Here is a 23,737-nt window from a genome sequence, read left to right on the forward strand (position 1 = left end):
CAAGTAGGTGCCTGCATTAGATCTTTAGTTGAGAGGAAGGGAAGCTTTTTTCAATAAACATATACAAATGGAAACACAAATAATTTAAATGTCCGATACCTTAAAAATGCTATTGATGGTAGAATTAAAATCTCCAAAAAAAAGGTTTATCTAGGAAGTAATTTAGTTTGCTTTAGTTTGTTAGAATAAATGGTTGTTTACTTTGCACTCCACTTCAACAGATACTGAAATGTATTTTTTTCTTCATTTAAAAAATATAGTTAAAAGAGCCCTGGAAGCACAGATCACTCAAAAAACCCTCGTCAAAATCCTCTTGAAGGACTTGAAATAATAAGTCAATCGTTTATGACTGTACATTTAAACACATCATAGAGTAATGGAAAAACAAGCACGTAGAAAAGTCAGAGAGTGTCTGGGATGTCTTTTGTATGAAAAGGGAGCATGTTTCTTGTGTATAAATACAAACAATTATTGAATGAAAGTTGAAAACATAATAGTTTTATTATATCATAAATGCAGCATAAAGCCCCAATGGAAATTCACCCACCATTTGTATGAGACCAGGTATTTCCACAATAAAATGCAGTTACAACCTCCTTTCTGGGCATGCTTAATTGAACAGAAACAGTGACTGTTAATGACAGTAGACTCCAAACAGTCATTTTCAATTCACATTTTCTTTAATGAAATACTTTATGTTCAACCCTGTAAGTACTCTGCATTAAAAGTAATTGGTCCCCAGAAAAATACCTGCACCGTGTTCTCACTCCTCAGGAAAGTGAGTGAAACAGAAACCTGGGTCACTCTCGCGCATGTCTGGCTCAGAGGAGGAGGGGACAGCAACAGGGTCATAAATGAGCCCACGTGTCCCGTGAGTGTGCTCACGTGTGAGCATCAACCCCTGCAGGAGCAGAGGCATCTGGCACAGTTTGCTTCTCTTTCCAAACCCACTCCAAGGGGCTGTCTACCTGAAAAAATTCCAAGTAGCTTACACAGTACTCCTCTCTAAAAATATCATGGAGGAGGTACTTTGTTATGCTGCTGTAAAATAATTATAGTTCAATGTTGATTTATAAGTTTTAGCAAGTTAAACTAAGAAATATGTAGGTAGTCCTCTGTGCACGCTTGCTGGGAGTTAGTTTTGCATGAGCACTAATGGTGGTAAGTGCTATGTCTGAAGGAAAGTGTGCACAAGGGGCAAGTCTAAACTGAAATTGTAAATAAAAAACACCAAAGCAACTTCTGGAGTTTCTCCTCCCCAGCTTTCCCTCCTTTCTGTTTTTTTGGAGACAATAGGATTCATTTATTGATAATAAAAATGGATTTTATTGGATCTGATTAGATCCAGATATTTTTTAGAACTGCGTAACTGGATTTTTTTACATTTTGGCAAGAAGAATGATCTGATTCTAAACCCATGATTTCACACAGTAGGCACATTTCAAAAATAATGAAGAGGATATTTGTACAAAGTAATTATTTATGTGACTGTGCTATATTTTGGTATAAAAAGTAATGCTTTAAATTATAGACACGCTTATTGGACATTTTGTGATAAATATTATGGATTGAAATACGTAAAAAATTTAAAAAGACATAATTCTAAATACCAGAGAATGGTCAATGCTTTTTTCCCAAAATTCCGTAGATTTTTGTTGACTTACTTTGTATTGCTACTTGTGAAAGAACAGCAGGAGAATTACCAAATAGGTAGCAAAGTGTTTTATATATGTGTGTATATATAATCTTTATTATCCACTCCAGAATTTCCTTCTTTTGTTGTTTTTCATTATCTTAAATTTACTTGCTTACTGACATATTTGCAGTTGCTAAAGTACTATTTGCCAAGCTGTACTGTTTGAAAGTCATTCTGCATAGAAAATTCAGTATTGTATTAAACGAAAGGAAAGTAATAAATTTAATGATGCTATTTAATTAATCTTTTATTATTACTGTCTTTGAAGCTTTGGTGATAAATTGCAGCCTCAGCCAAAAGCACTTCTCGTGATTCATTGCTTGAGACCAGCACTTAATGTATCATCAAAAGTGGACACCTCTCTTTATTTCATGGGTTATTTAACTTGAGAAAGGGAAAGTAACACAAACCTTAAGTTTCTTACTCCAGCTATTCTTTTTTAGGAGCCAAAGTCAACATTTATGTTTCCCCAGTGCCTCTCACTTTCACCAAGGAATGTTTAGAATCTTAAATTTCTACTTTTTTTTTTCTTTTTTATTTTTTTTAATGACATGTTCTTCTGTGCAAATGCACTGGTTTTGTTGAGCTAATGCTGTTTTCCTGGATCTTTCCTTCTTTTCCTGTCTGTGCTTCACTCCCTACCAACTTTGCAATGTAGCAAGCTGAGCAGTTGTTCAATCAGATGTACAATCCAGTAAGTTCATGTTTAAAATGCCCGCTGTAACATATGGAAGCATGAGGATCCATTCCCTTACTGTGTTGTGCTCTTCCTCTGTGGAGCTTTGCAGAACACTCCTGGCGCTCACTCTGCTGTATCCATTATATCCAAATAACTGAACTTTGTGGACTTGAAGGCCTGTTTAAGAATCCAAAATGTATTAAATAGGTACATATTGTGTTTCTGAGAAAACAAACGTCCTTTAGGTCCTCAACTTCTCCATTAGAAAATGCATGCAGAATTTTTTTTTCCTTTTGCTTTTTAATTCCTCCTTGTACAGTACTTTATTTGATCCTTCAAACTTCTATAACTCCTAATTTATTCAGTTTATCTTTAGTGACTGAGTTAATTAGATGAATAATAATATCTAGGAAATGACTGGCAGTATTTTCAAAAGTCCATATGACTAAAATAGATTAATTCTACTCATGAAAGAGTGTATACATTTAGCATACACACATTAGGAACATGGAAACTTTGTAATTAGGTGAAGAAAATAGTGAAATATAAAATGATAAATGTAAAAGGCAGTCTTTGCAAAAGTGCAAAAGCAGAGTATTGCTTTGGCTTCTTTACCATTAATATTCTCACAAATGACTGCTTTAATTGCACAATATCTCTTTTAACTTGATTCCTTCAATTTGAGGAAGAGCAGCAACAAACCTTTTCTCTACAGAGAGGAGTTTCCATCTTTTTGGCTGGGGCTGTTCCATTTAATGTGCTGTGAGCATCACAGGACAGAAAAATGATGTAACTGTAAGAGCAATTTAAAAGCTATAGTTTACATAGTAATCCTAGTCAGAATTACTATGTAATTTGGAGAGTATATATATAGAAGAAGTGGGTTTGTAGCTTAAGTAATGTGATACTGCACATTAGAGGAGGAATTGCCATCACTGGAGTCAGTGGGAGCTTTGCCATGGGTGTCCATGGACCAGGATTCCAGCTTTGGAATCCATCTGTTATGGTTAGGTTTTGTAGCTCCAGCCATGTCATGGATATGTCATGACTTGTGTATGGGAAAAGAGATTCCCGCACAATCTGCTCTATTTACTTTTGGAGTTATTGGTTACCTTGTTTAGAATTTAGTCATAAATTGTAGCACAATAGCATAAAACTTGATATTATCACCTCTACCTTCTGGCACAGTGCTGGAGAAAGAGCTTGTCCCTTTCAATGATAAAACCCTTTTTTTCTGTATCATCTTGGGTCACTTTTGTGGTAGTTCTGTTTCTATTCATGTCATTTACACTGCTCCTGTGCTTGTCTTTTCAGAATGGAGTCTTTTTACTGTTGGCTTTTAGCTTGGTTTTCATAAATACTGGCCAGTCATTAGATCAATATTAGTGATTCTGCTGTGTAGAATTCATTTGTTACTTTCCAATCTGTTTGTGTGCAGCATTCCAAAGTCAGTCCTTTTCTTAACTGCTTTTTCTGCCTTTATGTGGTTAATTTTTAAAAGGACAGCCTGTTGGAAGTTGCAAAGCAATGGATGCAAGATCCTTTTCCTTTGGCACCAGGCAGCAATCATACTGTACCCACAAGATGATTTTTTAAAATAAACTTCTCTTGCTCACCTTCTTTCTTCTCCTACATATATGAGAATAAGTTGTAAATAGAATTGGAATACATTTCTTCATGCTTTAAAGGTGAACTTTTTGAAATGCCCAATGAGATTTTGTGCAAAATTGATTATAAGAAATTACATTATTGCTTTTGTCCTATTATTTAAATATCATGCTGTACTGAGGATGGAGTTCAGGTGAACCTTTTTCTGAATATTAAAGACTAAATTTTCCAAGATCTTCTATAAGAGAAATGTCAGATTAAAATTTAAACTACTTGCAGAATACACTATAAATTACTTAGAGCAGCCCCTAAAGTTAAATGAAAACCTCCTGAGTTTTAAGGAGACAAGAAAATTTGTGTGACAGCAATCTTTTTTCCCCATTCATTCTTGAAAGTAATAAAATTTGAAGGATCTTACAAAGTAATAAATACATTGCATGTAAATTCTGCTGTTCCTTTTCTTTTTTTTTCTAATTTGAAGTACCCACTTGATTTTTGTGTATTTTTGTGTCTGAAGCTTTAAAAATGAAATACTTATCTATCCCTCCATTTCTATTATGCAGAGTAATACATGCATGACTGTAGCATAAGACTTTAATAGCCTAAATAATTCATGTTGCATGTCTGTGCCGCACTGTTATGATATTTCTGTAGGAAATTTGTGGTTTACATAAGGAAATGTTACTTTTCTTCTAAACCATTTGCAGTGCTTATGAAGCAAAGATGAGAACAGATGTATAATTAATGTAAAAATTTGTGACATTCTAATGGTAGTAGAGTGATATGCTATTTTTACTCAGTTGTAAAAATAACATACAATATCACAGTCATAATATTGGGAGGAAAATCATCATAAAGTGAGTGAATTAGTTTGAAATTAACTTAATCTGTACACACAAGGGTTATCATTTGCAGATACAGATTTAAGAAAGCTGAAAAGTACACATGGACCAGTCCCTCCTACCATAAAAGCCCCACAGAAACAGAAGATGTGTTTTCCAAGGTAGCAAAGAACTTAGGGAGTAAACAGGGGACAGAAACTAAACAGAAAAAGGAGATGACAGCATAAATAGGCAGAGACTTTCTGATTCATGTGATTAATGCAGCTTCTGTCTAGAACTAGATCCAACAGTTCAGTCTACAGCCTAAAAAAAGCTGAAGAAATCTGCCCTGTCCTGGCAGGAGCAGGGTCAATATCAACTGAGCTGCCTTTTAACTCCTTTGGGCCTACTGTTTGACCTCAAGAGTCAAGTTCCATCTGTCAACAAATCACCCCTGATCTGTACACAACAAATGCAGGAAGGTGCCTAGTTCAGATCCAAACACATCTTTCAAAGCCATAAAATAGAATGGGGCCTTCTAAGTAATTCTGTGCCTTTGTCCTGGCCATGTCAGATGGATTGTGTTTTGCTCTTTTCTAGTATCAGCAGCTTTGTTTACAATGTGAAGAATCCCTTAAAGGGAATTGTAGGTTAAAGTACCACCTGCAGAAAGCTCTTTGTAAAAATTGGTTTTTTTGTTCTTGCTTTCCCGTTTTAACTAACTTTACTTCTTCATTTGGGCAATAGAAATCTGGCTTCTGACAATAGTCCAAAAAAGATTCTGTGAGTGCTTTGAAAAGCAGAGGCAATCAGATCAATTGGTGGTTTGCAATACGGGCTTTATTTTTTTTAGATTATTTTTTTTACGACCAACCTTGTAGTAACTTTATGCTTACATTGGTTTATGTGTGACATTGGTTGGATGCTTAATCACATTTAATCTATCTTCAGAGTTCCACTTCATGTTGGGGAAATGCAGTGACCCAGTTTGTAGCTGCAGAATTTTCCAAAAACACATCCCACAAATACAGAATTGCATGAGTACCACAGAAAACAAAAACTGAAAATACTTTTGCACCTTAATGTTGATTTCCTTAACATTCTGTTGAGCAAAGATTTAAAGAGCTAAAGTGAGGAATACATTTATTATTTCAGGTGGTGATTTGCTTATCCTTTGTGCAGTAGGTAATTTTTTCAGTACATTTCTGAGCTGCTGTGTGTCAGGAATACCCATGGCTGTAGAACATTTGGCACCTCTGCACTGGTGATCCTATCGTGTTCTTGCCTGGTTATGCATTTTCCTTGTAGAAAGTGCAGTGTGGCAATGAAACAAAAAAAAGAGACAGGCTTCTCTCCCTCATCTGCATTGCTTCTTGCTCTGGGGTAAGAGAAGGGTAGAGATACATGGGGAAAAGATTTGGGCTGAAGCTGAGACTTAATGCTAAAGTGAAGACTGGTTAGAGGAAGGAAGGTGGGTATTTCTTCTCTCTATGAAATGATGGAAGAAAGGCTGGTATATAATGAATTTTGTGCCAAAGTAAAGGGAAAGGACAGAAAGGTGACAGGGAGTTGCATGAAAGAGCAATAGGCTTTAGAGAGGAGCTGTGAAATTCTGGATTTACCCTTGGGAGAGGAGGAGAAATCTGAAGAATAGGGAACAATATGCTGTTTGCATAAGTTTCGTGGTATCTTGAAGGTGGGATTTGGGTTGTATTTCTTTTTCTAGAGTGAATTTACCTATGGAATTAAATTATTCCTTGCAAAATTACATAATGCTAAAGTGTATAATATTGTAATAGGGTTGATGGAAAATCAAAGTGTTTTCTCAGATAATTGGCCTCGAGTCTGAGTATTACATTGACTTAAAAAATTACAAAGCTAGTTGAAAGTAAATTTCTTGATACAATTAACAACTGGTATAAAAGAAATCCAACTTTATTATTAAGGAAGATTATGAACCTGAAAAGGAATCTGTTGCTGACATCTCACTCAAATGGTAAAATCAAGATACTCCTTGAGTGTTGCCTTGAAATGAGTTCTGGGTTTAAAAAGTCGTATGGAATGGAATTCAGGACTGGAGCATGTACCAAAACAGAGATTTTTGAAGAGCAAGGCCAGTAGGTTTATTAGGCTCCTCATGTCATTCCCTTGCCTTCTATTTCTTCTGAGTAAAAACCTCCAAGCAGGATAAATAACACTTCAAATCTCCTATCTTTTTCTTATTATCCTCATGCTTAAATGATATGTTACATGCAAACCACCTAAGTTTTTCCCTACTAATTTCTATTTTTTGTTGTATTTAGAGTAAACTCAGACTTGTTCTTCATTTATGCAGAAAACCATTGCAAAGAATATGGACCTTCTAGTATCTGTAGTTTATATTAGTTCTTCCCCAAACATGCATGCTTCATTTTGATCTGCATTTCTTTCATTGCTTGCTTGCATTGTCCATTCCCTGAAATTAAGAAGGATAAGTAAGTCCATGTCTTCTCTGCGTACTAAGATAGTTGGAGGACCTTCAGTTCTAAGTATCATGAATTTCTGTAAAAAATCCTGTATGTTACCTGAATTTTCTATGTTTGATGTGCACTGCCTTAAACTACTTCTTTTTTCCTTGCCTTCTCTTTCAAGATGCCAATTAGGAATAATGGGAAGCAAGGGGTAGGCTAAGCATTGCAGTGCATTGTTGTTTCCATCTGTCTGTGATTATTGCAGCCAACAGTTGAAAGCACTCGGTGCCAGGTCGTGCTCCCATTGAAGTTAATTGGGTTTTTGCCATTAGGTTTGATGGGAGCTGGCCTGGGCTCTGCACTGTTGTTGTTTTCATTGCTCTCTATCTTGTCTGTGGAACTCCCACCCATCCATGCATGTGTTTGCCAGGTTTGTGCTGTTTTCACCAATGGCCTTGTTCCTCTGACGTTTCAGGTTAAGTATTAATGGTAGGCTAAAAAGGATTATTGGGTAAGATGTCTGCTGAAATCAGCTTCTTTAGTTTATTGGTTTATCTTTTAAAATCACCTCTGCATTAAAAACAGTTTCTTTCCTTTAAATTCTTTGTATCAAACTGCATTTGAGGCATCTGGTGATACAGGTATATACAATATGTATATATATGTATCTGTGTTTGTATATTTATACATGGACAAAATGTGTATGCTTCTGTATAGGGAAAGAGGACATAATTTGTTAAGAAATTGCCTATATAGTCAAAACACACTGGACTTAATGTGAATTTAATGAATTACAAGGTGAGTCTTTGTTAAATTTGAAAAAACACCTTTAAAGTGGGGTCACTTTAATATGTAAAAAAACCCCTTAGTAAATCCCCTCCCCTTTCAGGACGATAGAATTTGACTATGTAGATATTTTCATTTTTTTTATAATGCATCAGACAGGAATACCCATAATCCTTTTTAAACTCGAACTCCGAGATTGAAGAAGTAAAGCTTTTTAAAGCTATTTAAGTTATTGTCACCCTTATCTTTTTTGAAATATTGATTCTGAAGGCTCATGAAGCTGAAGAGGAGGCACGGATGAATCCAGAATTTGCAGACAGAATGAAACAGCTTGACAAGGAGGCCTCATACTATAGAGAAGAATGTGGCAAAGCTCAGGCTGAGGTTGACAGACTTCTAGAAATACTCAAGGAAGTAGAGAATGAGAAGAATGACAAAGATAAGAAAATTGCTGAGTTAGAAAGGTAATTTTTGTATTGTCTTATATTGAGTAACATTTTTGCTTACTTGATCTTCATTTCAGAAGCAGAGGTTACAAGCAGAGTATGTTTTTTAAGAGTATATTGGTTATGCTTTGTAAAAGAACAAAACAGGGCTACTTGAGAACTATATCTCCTGTTGGCTGACTTTGGAAAAATTTAAGGTTTCCATTTTTAATACTTTTCATAAAACAAGCGTGTTTAGGAAAGGTCACGTGCGATTTACAGGCACAACAACCCCCCAGAAAACAGCGTTGGGGAACAAGCCTGTCTTTTTAGTAACTGGTGAATCAGACCTGCCCCCACATGTTTCTTCAAGTGTGAACATCATCAGTCACTCTCAGAGATCCTGAAAAGTATTGGTAAGTATTTCTAACCCATCTCATGAATATTTAATAATAGCTCTAACTATTTCTTGGTGTTCCCATAGTCTTTGTTTGCTTCAAAAGAATATTTTCTGATGTTGACCAGATAGTGATTGTCTTGTGTCTGGAAAGGTTGTTGAGGCTTTCCATAATGGAGAGAGGAGGGTTTTGGGATTTGTTTTATACCCTTTGTAATTAAATAGATCTTGGAACCTTTTTACACAAGGAACCAACTGGTCCAGAGATACTGGTACAGCGTTGTCAGCATACAATGTTCCTATTGTCTGAGAATCCTGTAATGGGTGAGAATTTTATATTTTTGTATTCATTTTCTTTTCAAATTTGTCATACTCTTAGCAGTGAAGTTTAGGAGCACCAATTTCTAGTCTGTTATTGCTGATGAGGGTGTTGACCCTGAAATAACTTCTCAGAAAATAATGTGGTACTGCTGAGTGAACACACTTTGGAAGTGTGTTCATGTTTGGAACATTCAAGTACTGGACTTAGAATGTGATGGAGTTGTTAAACTTTGCTATGGACCTTTAGCATATATTTGACATTTCCTCAAGCTCCATATGCAAGGGCATCTCTGGGGTCCTGTAGGAAAATGAATGTGACATTAAAATGCATTTATTCATTCACAGCTTGCTGGGATCCACGTTCGCTGCTGTGCCAACATCTTTACACTGCAAGATAATTGCAACAAGATAAATTGTCAAAATATATCAACATAGATTTCTGAGGAAGTGATAATCTAGACTATTGCAAGCTGTGGTATCCTCACAATATTTGTTATATTCATAGGAATTCTTCAACATAATGAAGTGTGCTTCTATAAATAAGTTTGAAAGGTAAAAATGGTTGTAATAAAGTTATCATTTACAAATTCAAACAAAAATTAAAACAAGGCGATGAATATTAATGTTCTACTAGTCAGAAAGTATTGACACAGGAAGTGTCAAATACTCAGGGGTAGAAATATCTGCTTTGAGATATGGGCAGTTAAATTTACAAGTGTGTGCTACTTGGCAGATGAACATTTTTAATAGTTATGAAGAAATTTTCATGTGAATGGTAATTCTTTTGATTTTAATGTGATTTCCTTGGCTCAGAAACTATCACACTTCTCTGAGCGTCATCACTTCAGATTAATAATATTGCTCATATAAAATCACGTTGGTCTGTTTCTTTAATTACTCTCCCTATATTAACTTTTTTTTTACAGTTTCTTATTACTACACAGGAGAAGCTACTCCTTCTTCTATACTTAAGCTATTTTAAAATTGTAATAAAAGTTATCACAATTTATCTGTTTATAATTAAAAAAAGCTTAAAATCAAATGCAAGATATTACATTTAATGCATAACGTGCTTTCGTTAAATTTAGCTTGCTGTTTTTCTTTGGTTTTCTTGATGAAGGAAATGTGGTTCAGGGTTTTTTGTTTTTTATTTTTGTGGGACTTTTAAAATAATATAAATGAAACCGAATAAGGTAGTGATCAGCTCAAGTTTTAATGCCAAGAGCCTCACCAAGGAGAGGGAGCTGCAGCTGAAACAGAACTGTCAGGATTGAAGGAGTATATTGTTTAAAGCTTTTATTAATGGTGTTAGAATGAGAAGTATGTTTATGAAATGTGGTAGAGAGTTTGAATCACAGAATGAAGTGAAATACAGTGGCATAAAATGCATGTTTGTGAAGTTAGGACCAGTAAGGTTGCCTGATATAAACTAAGGATAATCCTTGATAGAGTTCAGGAAAAGAAAGATTGGGTGAATTTGCTTATGGCTGTGTCATTATGAGCCATCTAAATAATGAAGCAGAGATCTAAATAATGAGGAGTGAATCCTGATATGTCAGAATAAATATCTGCAGTAAGGATAGGAAGGTATTAATGTCATCAGGTGCTGGCAGGGCTCTGTGTGGAGCTCTGCTGTGTACTTATCATCAGTCATATGCTAGGAAGTTGAATTAAAGCTGGCAACAGGTGCAGTGAGGGCTGGTAAGAAGGAATGAAGTGCTCATGACACAGGAGAACTCTAAGAAACAGTGGTTTGTTTCTCTGGCTAAACAGAGCTCTGTAGGGATGCCTGTTCTGTGTAAATGTGGGAAGGGATAAGCACTGCAGGGAAAGAAGAGTGATTTCAGTAAAAAAGCACCGGCACATAATACAATATAAATTATGCATTGGTAAATTTAGACTGAAAAGAGTGAGCAGGTGATGCCAGCGTGGTGAAGATTGCAAAATCTTGGATCCATGTTTCTCCAGTGGTATGTGAGATACTTGGTCAGTTGCTTGGCAAAGTGTAGCTTCTCAGCAAAGATTGCAACAATATGAAAGTCTGTTTAAAAATATTAAACTATGAGACAAACCTGTTTGTTCTTAAACAAGAAGTTTTTTCTTTCTGTTATCCACTTCTCATATGCAGTGGATGTATAACACTATAGCTATGTATTCAAGCTCTTGCGGTATTCAGACTACAATTAATTAATTCTGAATTAATTTGGATTTGAATTATCATGAAGGTAAGTCTACACAGCAGTGACAAGTCATTGCACAAGAGACAAAGCATCAGTATGTGGAATAATTGCATTTTAAAAAATGTACGTTTATGGTTGTTGAGTATGCTCCTTTTCTTAAAAGCACAAAATGCTGTGTGTCAGATTTAAGGACTAGTCTAGCTGTGTGGAGATTATTTTAGACTTAGTTTTTGAAAAGGGTATGTTAGGTATTTTTTTAACAAATAAAGTTGTCAAAAATCAGAGTATTTTCAGTGCTGAAGTATTAGTTCTCTTCATACTGAATTAAAAATTTGCTATCAGCATTGGAAAAGGCTGCATTTCCAGGGTTGGGGTGCGGTGTCAAATCTTCATCTTTGATTATTAGCTACAGTGCTTTGTGAACTTCTAATATCTTTGAACAAGTTGCCAAATTGTTTAGCTGCTTTGACTGCCATTGGAAGAGTTGAGGAATGAGGGTCACCAGCCTATGACAGTTCACATGAAGGACTTTGTGGAATATGACAAGATGTTTGCGGGGCAGCAAGTGCTGCCAGTATTCATCCAATTTATTTGTTCTGTTTGGTGTGTTTATGAATTTGGAATTTGGATGGTTATAAATATGGATGTCTTTCTGCTGTCCACTAATGACAAGATACCCTTTTGATTTAAAGTTTGTTTTCTTCAGTGCACAGGAAGGATGTAGCTCTGCAGAAATTTCATTTTAGTTCCTGCTTTTCTTTCCCCTCTCTTTCCTTTTCTTTTTTTTTTCTTTTTAATAATCTGCTAATATAACATCTGCTTGTTATATTTTTGAAGAACTAATGTGTTCCTCCCTTTATTCTCTTTTGCTGTCTTCCTCCCTATCTGTTTTTCTCCAAACTGCTGCTTTCATCCCTACTCCAACCAGCTTGACTTCCAGGTCAGTATTTTCTGCTCTCCTACTTAATCCTCCTTCCACAATGAAGGTTTTCATTGATGCTTCATTTATTTGGTTGATTTGATCCCACATTATTAACTTCTGTTTGTATTTTGTTGTTTTTATTCTGCTTGTCCCTATTGTGAAGTTTTTGGTCATTTCATTTCTAGACCAGAAACTTTCCAGTAAATGAATCTTTTTCTTGAATGCCTGCAAGAAAAAATGGTTATTAGCAACATATTCAATTCATATGTTGTTTTTTTGTGAAATTTTTTCTTCTTTTGGTTTTGCTTTTGTTATCTTTTTTTAGGAAGTTTAACACTGGGAATAATTTTTGGTAGACAGCCCAACCCAGCAGGTAATGAATGAACAGTGGCAATTGTATACAGAGAGATTTATACTGAACATCAGAGACTTATTCTTAATACTTTGCATTGCCCCTTTTACTGCTTACAAACAGAATATGAGGAGTTGCAGTGGTTCAGAACATTGTAGCTGGTTTTGCTGGCTGGATTCTGGACCAGCACATAACTGTACAGGACTTGTCTGTATGTGTTTTTAGGCTGTGTTTGGATGTAACCTCATCTAGTCAGGTCTGTGTTTTGAATTCTTCCAGGCTGTAGATTAGTTTAGCTGGCATTTGTCTCTGCACACTGGTTCTGAGTAAACTTCTCAAGTATTACATGCCTTGTGGTACTTGTTGGAAGCAAAAATGGATCTGGTTGACTTTTTTTTCTCTTAGTAGGCCCTGGTGCTAATTTTCTTTCTCATGCTTATGGGTGGTTGTAAATTTTAAGTTAGCAAAGTCTTAAAACATCTTTTTGATGTTTTCTCTTGGGAGAGTCAAGACCAAGCACAATTCACAGTTCAGACATGTCGGAGAAGTCTCTGACCGGAATGTCTTCAAATTGCACAGCTAAAGATGGCTCATTGCAAAAAGATGACAAGGCTTTTTTCCCTCCTGATGATCTTTAGTGCATGCCACAATCACAAGTTACTTTCCAGATGAAAAGTTTTGTTTCTGAAATTTGGGGCTCATTGATTGCTGTAATGAATTGGATGAATGCTAAATTTACTGTCTATCAACTTCAAGTATATTTTTATGTGCTTGAGGGGATAATTGTTGCACCAAGATTGTGAAAATACTTCAACAATTAAGTTTCAGAACTTTTCTTTCCTCCAGAAGTTAAATAAATGCATTTATTATGGAGTTGGCCATGATGAAATTATCTGAATGTGACCACTTCACTTTTCTATCAGAGCATATTCAACATTCTCTCTAGCTCAAGAGAAAATCTCTCTAGCTCAAGAGAGTCTAAAGAAAGGTATTATGCTATGTGGTTGTCATTATGGTTGATTTCACTGGAATTCAATGATTGGTATGCAGAAACATTTGTTCAGCAGTTGGAGGTGCAATTTCTGTTATGTTTTATTGACCTAAAAAGCCAACTGACCTTGTTGAAGCAAACTGTCTGCATAACTCTGCCCACTTCCATCCCTGGAGTCCCAGATAAGTTGTAGAGTATGATTAGAATTTATTGTGGGTATTCAGTGAAGTGTTAAGTTTTCTCAGCTTGAATCTTCATTAAGGTCAAAACTTAATTCAAGAAACAGATCTATTAATTTCCATAATTTCTGCTGATCCGTATGTTCTTAGCTGTCGTTTTAGTCATCCATACTCCTAGGAGATTTTTATGGTTAGGAAAATGCTGCATTGGTTTTAAAACGTGGTAGGCTATTAATACTCATGAAAAACAAGAAAATCAAATATATTGGCATAATGCCCTCATGTGCACCTGCCTGTACTAAGATAAAAATATTCTGAGTACAACCATCAGTACAGTGACATCCCCACACCTTTTGGTTACAGCAGGTTAGATACTCCCCAAACTTTTCTTCCTGCAGATAAGCAAGAGATGGATATTTTTTCCATGTGAACTGTATTGACCAGTGCTAGAAAGTTTCCCACCAGCTCTAATGTTGGACTTCCTAATTGTTTCCATGGGAGGCCAGAGCTCAGTGAGATGTGCAAGGGGAGGTTCAATGGAGTTTTAAATTTAACCTACAAGCCGTCCACAGTTTTGTCAAATGTCAGTTTGATGGTTCCAAGGGCAGAGTGATATGTTGTTCAAAGATAATGTCCCTGGAGAAATGGAGATAGTGTACTACTGAAAACTGAGAGAATCTGTGATGTACATTACTCTTCTGAGAGACTGGTTATTCTGAGTGAGAAACACAGTTGTCACGTTGGATAACAGACAGATTGCTGACATGTCATTCCCTTTTAGTCTGTTTGCTACATATGCAGAACCAATGTTTTAGCATTTAAACATTTTGAAAGGGATGACATTTTGAGATGAGACTATATGAATTTACCTGATTTTATGTGTGGTTTTAAACTTTTGTAAATTTCATTTTTTAAGAAATAGTAAAGTAGAAAGTTTATTTCTTTGGTATTTTAATTTAAGGGAATTAAATTAAAAAGGGAAATACTTTATTAGAAAATTAGCTGAAATCCTAAAGATAAACAGTAAAGATACAAACGGCGCCCTGGGACAAGATGATGCACTGTTGTTCAATTTCATCCCACTCACTACTGAACTTGTCAGCCTTGTTCTGGACTTTTCCTTTCAGTTTGCTGAAAGCCACGCAGAGGTTAAAATAGAAAGGAATTATTTAAATAAGCAAGGATATTTTGTAATTTGATTTGCTATTTTTGAGATTGATTTGGAGGGTCAATACTCCATAAAGTAAATGGTTATGCAGAATGAAGTGGATATGAAGACGAAAGAGCTTTACCTCACAGAAAGAAAACTATCAACTTTGGATTTGGTTGGATGTGACACCACAACTCTGTGCTGGGGAAGAGAGAACAGAAGGAGCTGTTACTCTTCCCTTTCATGATTCCTGATTGAAGACATCAGTATTTCTTAAGCTTCTCCAGACCTGCTGCCTCCATTAGTTTTCCTCAGAGGCAAGATCTAGAGGGCAGATGTCTCTAAATCTGCCCCAGAGCACTCCCTGGGGCTATTGGTGACTGCTGGGCTCAATGCTGTCAGGATTCCCTGTGCACAGTGGAGGGGTGTGTGGTGAAGAATCTTTGTGAGATAGCACAGCTTGCCCTTAAAAAGCTGTTACTGAAAAGATACAGGGGCACTAAATTTAGGAATTGGGCTGTTGGTGGAACCACTCCTTCCACTCACATTGTTTGCTTTCCCAGTGCAGGAGCAACATGCCTGAGCAACGTGATGGTGCTCTGATCTGAGTTCATAATAAGGGGAAATTTGTATGTCTAAACAAAAATCGTACAAGGGGTACCTGATTTATTTGGAGGTCTGAAGAAGTTACTACAAAAGCATGGAAAGCTTGATTTATGCATTGGATGATAGTGGCTGGATTGATCCTGAGAACTTCTAGGGTGAGCCAGGAGTTGCAGTCAAAAGATTTGATCCAGAAGGAAATTGCAGTGAAACTTGGAGAGCTGCAGAGGAGGTGTGATCCTGATTGCTGTCAGGCTGGGCTGGACATGCTGTGGAGCAGTTGGATGCAGAGAAAAATTGGGAAGAGTCAGGAGCTGCTTTTTCTGGGGTTTTTTGTTTGTTTGTGTGGAGATGCTTTGTTAGTTTGGTAATTTGAAGAAAAAAGCTTTTCTGGACTACAGCTGGGAAGGACCTGATGGACCAGTAGCAGGGCTGCAACTTGTTGGTTGCAAATTTCAGGCAACAAATTAATTCCAGTAACTGGTTGCAGTTATTGCTAACGGTCTCAATTAATAAAATAGCTGAGCAAGCAATTGCCATATTAAATCAGATCAAATATCCTTCTCATCTAGCATGCTGTCATCAGCAGTGCTTTTTGGTTTTTTTAAAAGAAGAACATCAGAAGAAAATGCACGACAATCCTGGGTGTAGGAGAGAGATGTGTGACAGATGAGTCTTCTGGTACGAATTTCACACGTGTTCATGTGAAGTGTCATCCAGCAGGAATGTGCTGAGGAAGACAGCAGTGCTGGGTCGGAGTTTCCGTGGTTGCAGTGCAGATCGGCCTTGAAACAGAGTGACATGAACCATAGTTTGGAACAGGATTTTAGTACATCTCTTTCATTCATGCGTTATCCTCACGTGGATATTTCCAGCGTCTCTCCAGGGCTTCGGAGGGAACCGTGTCAGACTATACACTTCTTAAATAAAGATTTTGGAAAACTTCCCAGAGTGTGTGTTAGGTAAACCCTTCCTCCCACGTTTTTGCCTGTGAGGTGAGAAATGTTTCAGTGACTTCTGTGACGCTCACTTGATTTTTGATTTCTCCCAGGCAGAGTTCTCGGTTGTCCCAGGACAATAATGGTTTGTGGTGCATTTGGGGGCAAAACAATTGCCTTGCTGAAAAATTGTCATAATATGAGTAAGAAGAAACCTGAAGCCAGCCTTCAGGCAATTGAAATGATGAGATTTAAAACTGGGGGGAGTGTAAGGGGATGGGAAGAAGGTTTTTTTTTTTTTTTTGAGCCCTACAGGCTACAAGCCTGCAACTTTGGGTGGAACTGAAACAGCTATGTAACCTGTCAGTAACAGGAGCTGGGAATGTAATGAAAACATTGAATATACTAGAATTCACTTATCTTAGCTGCTAATTCTGGTCATGATGCATTCAACTGGACAATTAGGGATATAGGAATGATTTTTTTTTTTTTTAGATATTTTAAAATTATTTTAATATTAGTTGGTTTAGATGTTTTTTTTTTGTCCCATGTTTATGTTGGTCGTTTTGTCTCCAGTTCTTTCTATCAAAGAGTTGTGGAGAGAACACAGAGGGGTGCCTGCCAGTTCTGATGAGCAGATGAACTGTGATGTGGAGTTTGCCATAGTCCCAGCATCAGGTGAATGGCAGCAAGAGGAGCAAGCATCCTTCTGCAGTCAGAGATGATATCAATTTCTTGTGATAGTATTTTCTCAGGCATGTGGAAAATAGTGGAAAACCTCTATACCTAATCTTTATACCAGTTTGGCCAGGGTTAAGCAGAGAGAATTACCTGCCTCCAAATTCTCATGCTCAAAAGGCACCAAAGTTTTACTCAGTTTTCATAATCTTTTCAATGGGAAAGTCTTGGTCTCCCTTTAGCCTTGCTGGCAGCAGGGGAGATCCAGGCACAGGCTGATAACATTTTCCTGTCTCTCCAGGGGACATCCACTCGAGCTTGCTTTCTCATCCTAAATGATAATAGATCTGCTAAGGAAGCTGAACTACTTCCCTTTATGTCACTGTAAAATAGAGATTTTTTTTCTAGTTACAGGATCAAATAGCACAATTTTAAAAATGAAATTTTGTGAGGTTATAGATTATGTTGTCACACAGGTTAGGAGTTTAAGCAATTGTAAAGGGCGTTGAAGTCTTGCTCCTGCTCCTTTGTGGGAAAGAGAGAGGGGAAAATGTAGTTCTTTTAAAGAGAAAAGGAAGAGAGGGAATAAGGTCTGCTAGATTTTCTGCTTTGGAGTTATGAGGGCAAGAAGGGCAATGCTGAGATAGGATATACAGGATTTTTTTTTTATAGGATGGCAGTAGGTTTGTCAGATATGCAAAGAAAGGAATTCCTTGACATTTGGGATGAAGTATTCCTCCAAAGTGATGTGGCCTTTGACAGCAGACATGTAAAAATTCTTAATTTTGCTTGTTTTCTTTTGAGTATCTTTAACAAAACCAAGGAATACTTATTTATTTAATTATTATTTCTCTCTTCAGAAGTTTTCATTCAAAACACCTTACTCCCCTGTGCCTATGTAGTGATCTGTATTAATCTTTCAGCCTTTTTAAAGGAATATTTTAGGAGTATTTCTGATTTTAATGTTTAAATTGGATAGACCAATTAATTTCTTAATGATTGGGATAGTTGCTTTTGTTTATTCATTTAAGGCATTTTATTTGCTACCAGTGTGATAATTGTATTAGCTAACAAAAGAAAAATAAGAAAAGCTAAGAATAAGGAGACACAAGATTTTAAAAGATGTCTTGGACACTAATAATTTAGGTTATATGATTTTGATTTAAAAATGTGGGAATTTTAAATGGAAATGAAAGCAAAGAAAGTCACTGCTTATTTTTTTTATTAACATATTATACAATTTAGAGTGACTATGTCTAGCTTATAAAATCAATTCAACAGTCAAGCATGAGGGCTTTCTTTTAGAAAGAACTGCTTTTGTTTGAGATTTATTTTCTTTGTTATATCAAAAATTCACCCTGTCACAGGTAGAGGTTTTTTTCATCCTGATAATATCTATTTTCTACAGCAAAATCCATCTCTGGGCTGTAAGTGAATAAACAGTGTCCTTGTTTGTATCAGGAATGTGTCTGTCAGTGCCCCTCTTAACATCTCTTGTGGTGGTTTTGGTCTCTCAAAGTCCAACCCAGCTTTGTATTTCAGGTTTAGAGATAGGTGGTAGCAAATGCATTTGTATTCCGTGGAAGTGCTAGAAACAAAACTTAAGTTGCTTATATCTTAATAAAATTCTAGCTTTTGGATTTCAGTGAAATGAGACCTGAATTTTGAAGCTTTACCCTTATGCTGGTTTAGTCATAACTCAGTGAAGCACCTGCCTGGACTCTCATTCTTAAGACAACGAGAACTGAGCTGCCAGGAATATTTCTACTGAGTCTTACTGAAGTAATGTAATTTGGAATGGACATTCACATGGTTGGGATTTACAGGATCAGGTCTTCTGCATGACTAGCTGCTGAGACCCAGAGTGCCCAGTAACATGTTAAGATTTGTTTCATTGATCACATACATGAATTCTTTGTAAAAGTGTGGACTGTTTATAAAGGAGAAAGAGATAATATTTCAGGTAATAATGATGCTAATATTCTACCCAGTGCCTGCCTAGAACATTGGGGATGTTTGTTGAATTAAAATAAGTGTACTCTATTGAATTTTAAAACACATTTTTGACACTTTCTTACTTCATATAGATTAATTCTTTTGACCAAATTGTATTTCATAAAATAGATCTACTTGGTTTGGAGTTGATTTTTTTTTTTTTGCTTGTTTCCCTGAAAACGTTCATTGCACTCTGATTTTTTAATCTTGTATTTGCTGAGGAGCACAGCTTCCTAACACACTGGAGAATTTTTTGATTGACTTGCAGACAGCTGGTCCCATTGCAATGCTGTTTAAAGTGATTAAAATTATTGCAGAGACATATTCCTTTAGAAAATGTTACAGATTTTGCTCTTGGGAGTATTTTGCATGTCTGCATTTTTTGGATGCTTTGAGGGGAAAAAAAACCTTTATGAAATAGAGTAAAGGCTATACTAACATGTAACACTTATTTTTGGCTGACATTACCAGCTTTGTGGCCAAGGTACCCAGGTGGCTAATTAAAGCAGGGAATTTAATGAAATAGTGTGATTTTCTATAGCTATCAGAGATGAAAGCATTGGAGGTTAGACAACACACACTACTGTAAAATAAAATCTGAATGCTACTCACGTATCCGCAGGAGCTTAGTTTAATATTTGTCTTAAAAAGTTGAACTGAAGGAATTAAATGTCCTGTAGTTGGACTGTGAGATCAATTTCTGTGCTGCTCCAGAAGAAGAAAAAGCCCCAAGCATGGTTGAAGTGTAGTCATTACAGTTCTATTCATACCAGCAGGAGCTCAGTGGTGCTGCTGCTTTGCTGTTTAACTTCCTGCTGGCCCAGGGTCTGGGTCTCCATGGCACTGATGTCTGTTTGCTGCAGAGACATTTCAGTTAAAAGATTAAATAGAATGAAAAGTGCATTTGAGGTAAGGGCATCTTGCTGTTTGCTCAGGAGAATTGATGGGCTCTAAGTCCTTTGGACTGGATGTCATAAGAGATAAAGCTGAAGGGCTCTTGGAGGATGTTTTGTCTCCTCCTGTCGTGCTTGGATGTGTGATGCACTGAGTGTATCTAAATATTTAGCAGTCATAGAGGATGGTTCTTCAGCAGCAGAGAAGTCAGAGCTGCTGCAGTCTGCTGACTCCAGCGCTGGTATTCTGAGACCTCTTTCCTCAAAAAATTGTTGGATGCTGAGAAAAACAGAGGTGTTGGCATTGCTGTCATTTAGACACCTGATTTTAAATCTAGTGCCCAGTTGAGGTGCAAATTGATTACTGTGGAGCATTTTGTGTATTCAGAAAGATTATAAAAATTATCCCAAGTTAGAAAGATTGAAGAAGAGGATGATTTTTAATGGAGTTTCATATCTAAGGGGAATGAATATTCAGTTAAGAGCAATGTTTATCTAGGTAATCTAGATTTGCAATGTTAATCAATGGCAATCTAATGTTAATTTAGGTAATCTAATTCAGTTAAACTAGGTATAACAAATTAATAAACTTAATGAGTAGTAAGGTAGCTTCTAAAAGATTTTTATTACTTTATATTATCTTTTTCTCTTCTTTAGGAGTGAGACAATGTCTAATGTACTAAAAAAATAAGATTTTATTTAGAATTTTTTCTTTTTCCTGATGTTCATCTCTTCTTTATTAACTGCCAATATTATGGATATCTTGTATTTATGTGGCATGGGGTGTTTGCTGGATACTGCATGTCCTCATATCTCTGATGTTGAATTATCAAAGAGTTAGAAGATGCCTAGGATATCATCCTTTAATTTATAATTCTGGAACAGAACAGAATTTCCTTCTTTAAATTTTTTTCAAATTATTTTACTCTATTCAAAGTATGTTTATATTCTTGTTCTGTTTTCAAGACAGTTTAGTTTCACTCTGAATTATTTTCTGTTCCTAAGCTGCTAGATATTCTATAACAGTTGCTGACTGGCTTTAACCATAGGAACACAAACAAATGTAAATTTGTTATCTGAAAAACTGTCATCAATCCTGCTTTTTAATGTTTGGCCAAGATTAAGCATCTGTGCAGAGAGTTAGTCATCTCTGCTGCTTTTTAAGTCTGCTTTGTTTCTTAAATGTTTATGAGCTCAGAACATCATTTCTTTAAGCCAAGTGTAGTGTTGGCACTATTTCATCGTGCTGTGGGCTTGAGTGCTTCAGAACTGGTTTGTAGCCTGGCTTTCCAGTTCTGTGAAGTTTGTAAAATCACAAGTGCAGCAGAGTGGTGGGTTTTAACTAGCTTGGGATGACTGTGATGTCTGGCTCAGAGGTTAAAGAATTAACCTAAAGGAGAATAGATAAATAATAATAATAAAAGAATAAAATTAACACTAAAAGAGATTAGATGCCCAACTTCAAAATGAAGTATAACAATGAGAGAGCTGTGCATTTCATCTTCCTGCACTGAGGCAATTGCACTATTAGAAAATGCTACATAAGCAGAAAATTATTAACTTGTGATGGTAGGAGGAATTCTACTGAGCAGACCCATGAAATGCACACTTCAGATTTATAAGAGGTGTCTTAAGCAGTAGTCATTATTTCATTTTGTCTAATGAATTTTGTGGTCTTAGAGCTTTAAATTCAAGCAGTGTAGCAGAACAAATGAAATTATTTCCACATGATATAGAGAAATGGAGACATAACTGTGCATATCAGCATTGTTACTAGTAAGCTATGTGAATATTTTATCATATGTCCTCTATGGTCATGGCATATATTTTATGCTGATTGGGTACTGTTCCCAAATATTTTTCTATTTCTCATGTATACTTTTCACTTATCCTAATCTCCTACTTTATTCAAAAGTATTTTAGAAGCAGTAGAGCCACATGAAAACATATCAGAGCAAGCAACTCAAAAATTCTACTGAACCAAGGATTGTATTTGATATTTGCTATTAATAAAAAAAAAAAGCTGGTGGGAAATATGTTTTTGTACTTATTTGCTGCATTGAACTCCCCCAGTACTTTTAATGCAGGCCTGAAGAAAACTCCTCAGCTGGGCTCTTTAACAGTAGCATTTTCTGTTCATTTCCATAGGTGGGTAGCCAGTTGTGGCAAAAAGACAGTCTATGACAGAGCTTGCTTTTATTTCCCTCTCTTCAAGATTTTGCCTATCACAGGCACCAGATGTTTTTCCTTTGCAGCTTTACCATGTTCTGCTTTTCAGTGTGGTATTAGAGAAGCTGAAATGGGAAGTTGTGTGAGGCATGGGTGATGAAAGAAGCAGCTAGTCTTGGCATAAAATTAAACTTCTTATAGAGATTAAATGCAAATGAATTTATCATTTACTCAACATGAGATTGGAAACCGATTTATGTTTTAACAGCACAAAGCCATATTGCACCACCAAAATTCCTGCCAAATGCATTTATCTATGAAATTGTGGAAGTGGGTTTTTTCCAATATTCATTTTGGTTTTATGCTGAGCAAGTCTGTGCTCACAATTATGAGACAGAATCATGACAGGGAACTGATTTTCACTTGGACCTGCAAGCAAATTACCTATTTTTGAACTAGTTGTCCATGCTTTTTTTTCCTGGGCAAGTTTATGGTACTTTTTTTTAGTTATAATTGATTGGATTTTCTCTAATGTGCTGTACTTATAAACTTTTACATGAAGTGTCTTCTAAGAATTTTTAATACCATGGCATATTTATTGATTGCAAATTAATTGTTAATTTTTGATCATAAATAAATAGTGAAAAAAAACACTGCTAGGACAAAGAAATCAGTGATAGAAGAAAATATTGAATGACCCAGTTTCTATAGCATAATAAAATCTGTGCAAGAAATGTATTCTATAACTTTTTTCACTGCTTCTGATGTGGAAGCAAAGGAGGGATTTTCAGTGATCCTTTTGGGCATTGAACAATATTCTCTTCATTTGCCACAATAGGATTAGTGAGTAGATCTCATTAGGAATTTGCACGTGACTTTTATTTTTTATAGATAAAAGGGAGCAAATTCCTTCATTTTAAGAAAGTCTGGAAAAAAAAAATCTAGGAATTTGAGGAGGTAGGAATTATTACTGCAAGGATATATTTTCATTACCTGACAGACAAAATTAGTTTGCCTTCTTTCTTAAAAAAAGTGTATGTTGAGTCTCAGAAATGCTTCTGGCAACTTAATAAAATCTACAATAAAAGATAATTAAAATTGAAACAATTAATTCTTTCTTATTAATACAATCTTAACAAAAGAGAACATGTAAGGGTGGCAAAGATTGTTTCGTTTCCTTAGGAATGGCTCATACATTGGTTTGTTGATTATCCTTTTTAGAAACAAGTCCCATTACAAAAAAATGACAGAAATGTTTTTGTCATGTACAAAACTATTTGTAAAGGCATCCTTTATTCTTCATGGCATATTTATTACCTGACCTACTCCATCACACTTTAATCCACCTAAACACTGTATTTGTAGTCCAAGTTTAAAAAAAATACAATTTCACAATGTACATTACTGATCACCTTCACCGTCTGCTTCCTTTGAAATGAATACTTGAAGCGCCTATTAAAATTGTTCCTGAATGTAGAGTGTGTAAGGATTGCTGGATCATCTC

The 23,737-nt window shown here is 35.9% G+C and overlaps 1 protein-coding gene across 12 annotated transcripts in view; it reads left to right on the forward strand.

Annotated features, from left to right (window-relative positions):
• The window catches only part of ERC2 (ELKS/RAB6-interacting/CAST family member 2), a 404,850-nt gene that overhangs the window by 147,203 nt on the left and 233,910 nt on the right, over positions 1–23,737 (forward strand). For 4 of the 12 annotated variants that reach the window (XR_008483247.1, XR_008483246.1, XR_008483253.1 and 1 more), the window contains 4 exons: positions 2,355–2,390; positions 7,436–7,465; positions 8,311–8,504; positions 12,292–12,303. Coding sequence is in view for 1 of the 12 variants with exons in the window: in XM_054280975.1 (XP_054136950.1) it covers positions 2,355–2,390; positions 7,436–7,465; positions 8,311–8,504; positions 12,292–12,303 (272 nt within the window). In the remaining 11 variants the exon portion in view is untranslated. Of the gene's footprint in view, positions 1–2,354; positions 2,391–7,435; positions 7,466–8,301; positions 8,505–12,291; positions 12,304–23,737 lie in introns of all 12 variants that reach the window. The other 8 variants (XR_008483249.1, XR_008483254.1, XR_008483250.1 and 5 more) reach the window with 5 other exon arrangements.

The sequence above is a fragment of the Melozone crissalis genome, unplaced genomic scaffold, assembly GCF_028551555.1.
Source record: "Melozone crissalis strain CALT ecotype California unplaced genomic scaffold, PUWL_Pcris_2 ptg000029l_1, whole genome shotgun sequence".
Classification (NCBI taxonomy): domain Eukaryota; kingdom Metazoa; phylum Chordata; class Aves; order Passeriformes; family Passerellidae; genus Melozone; species Melozone crissalis.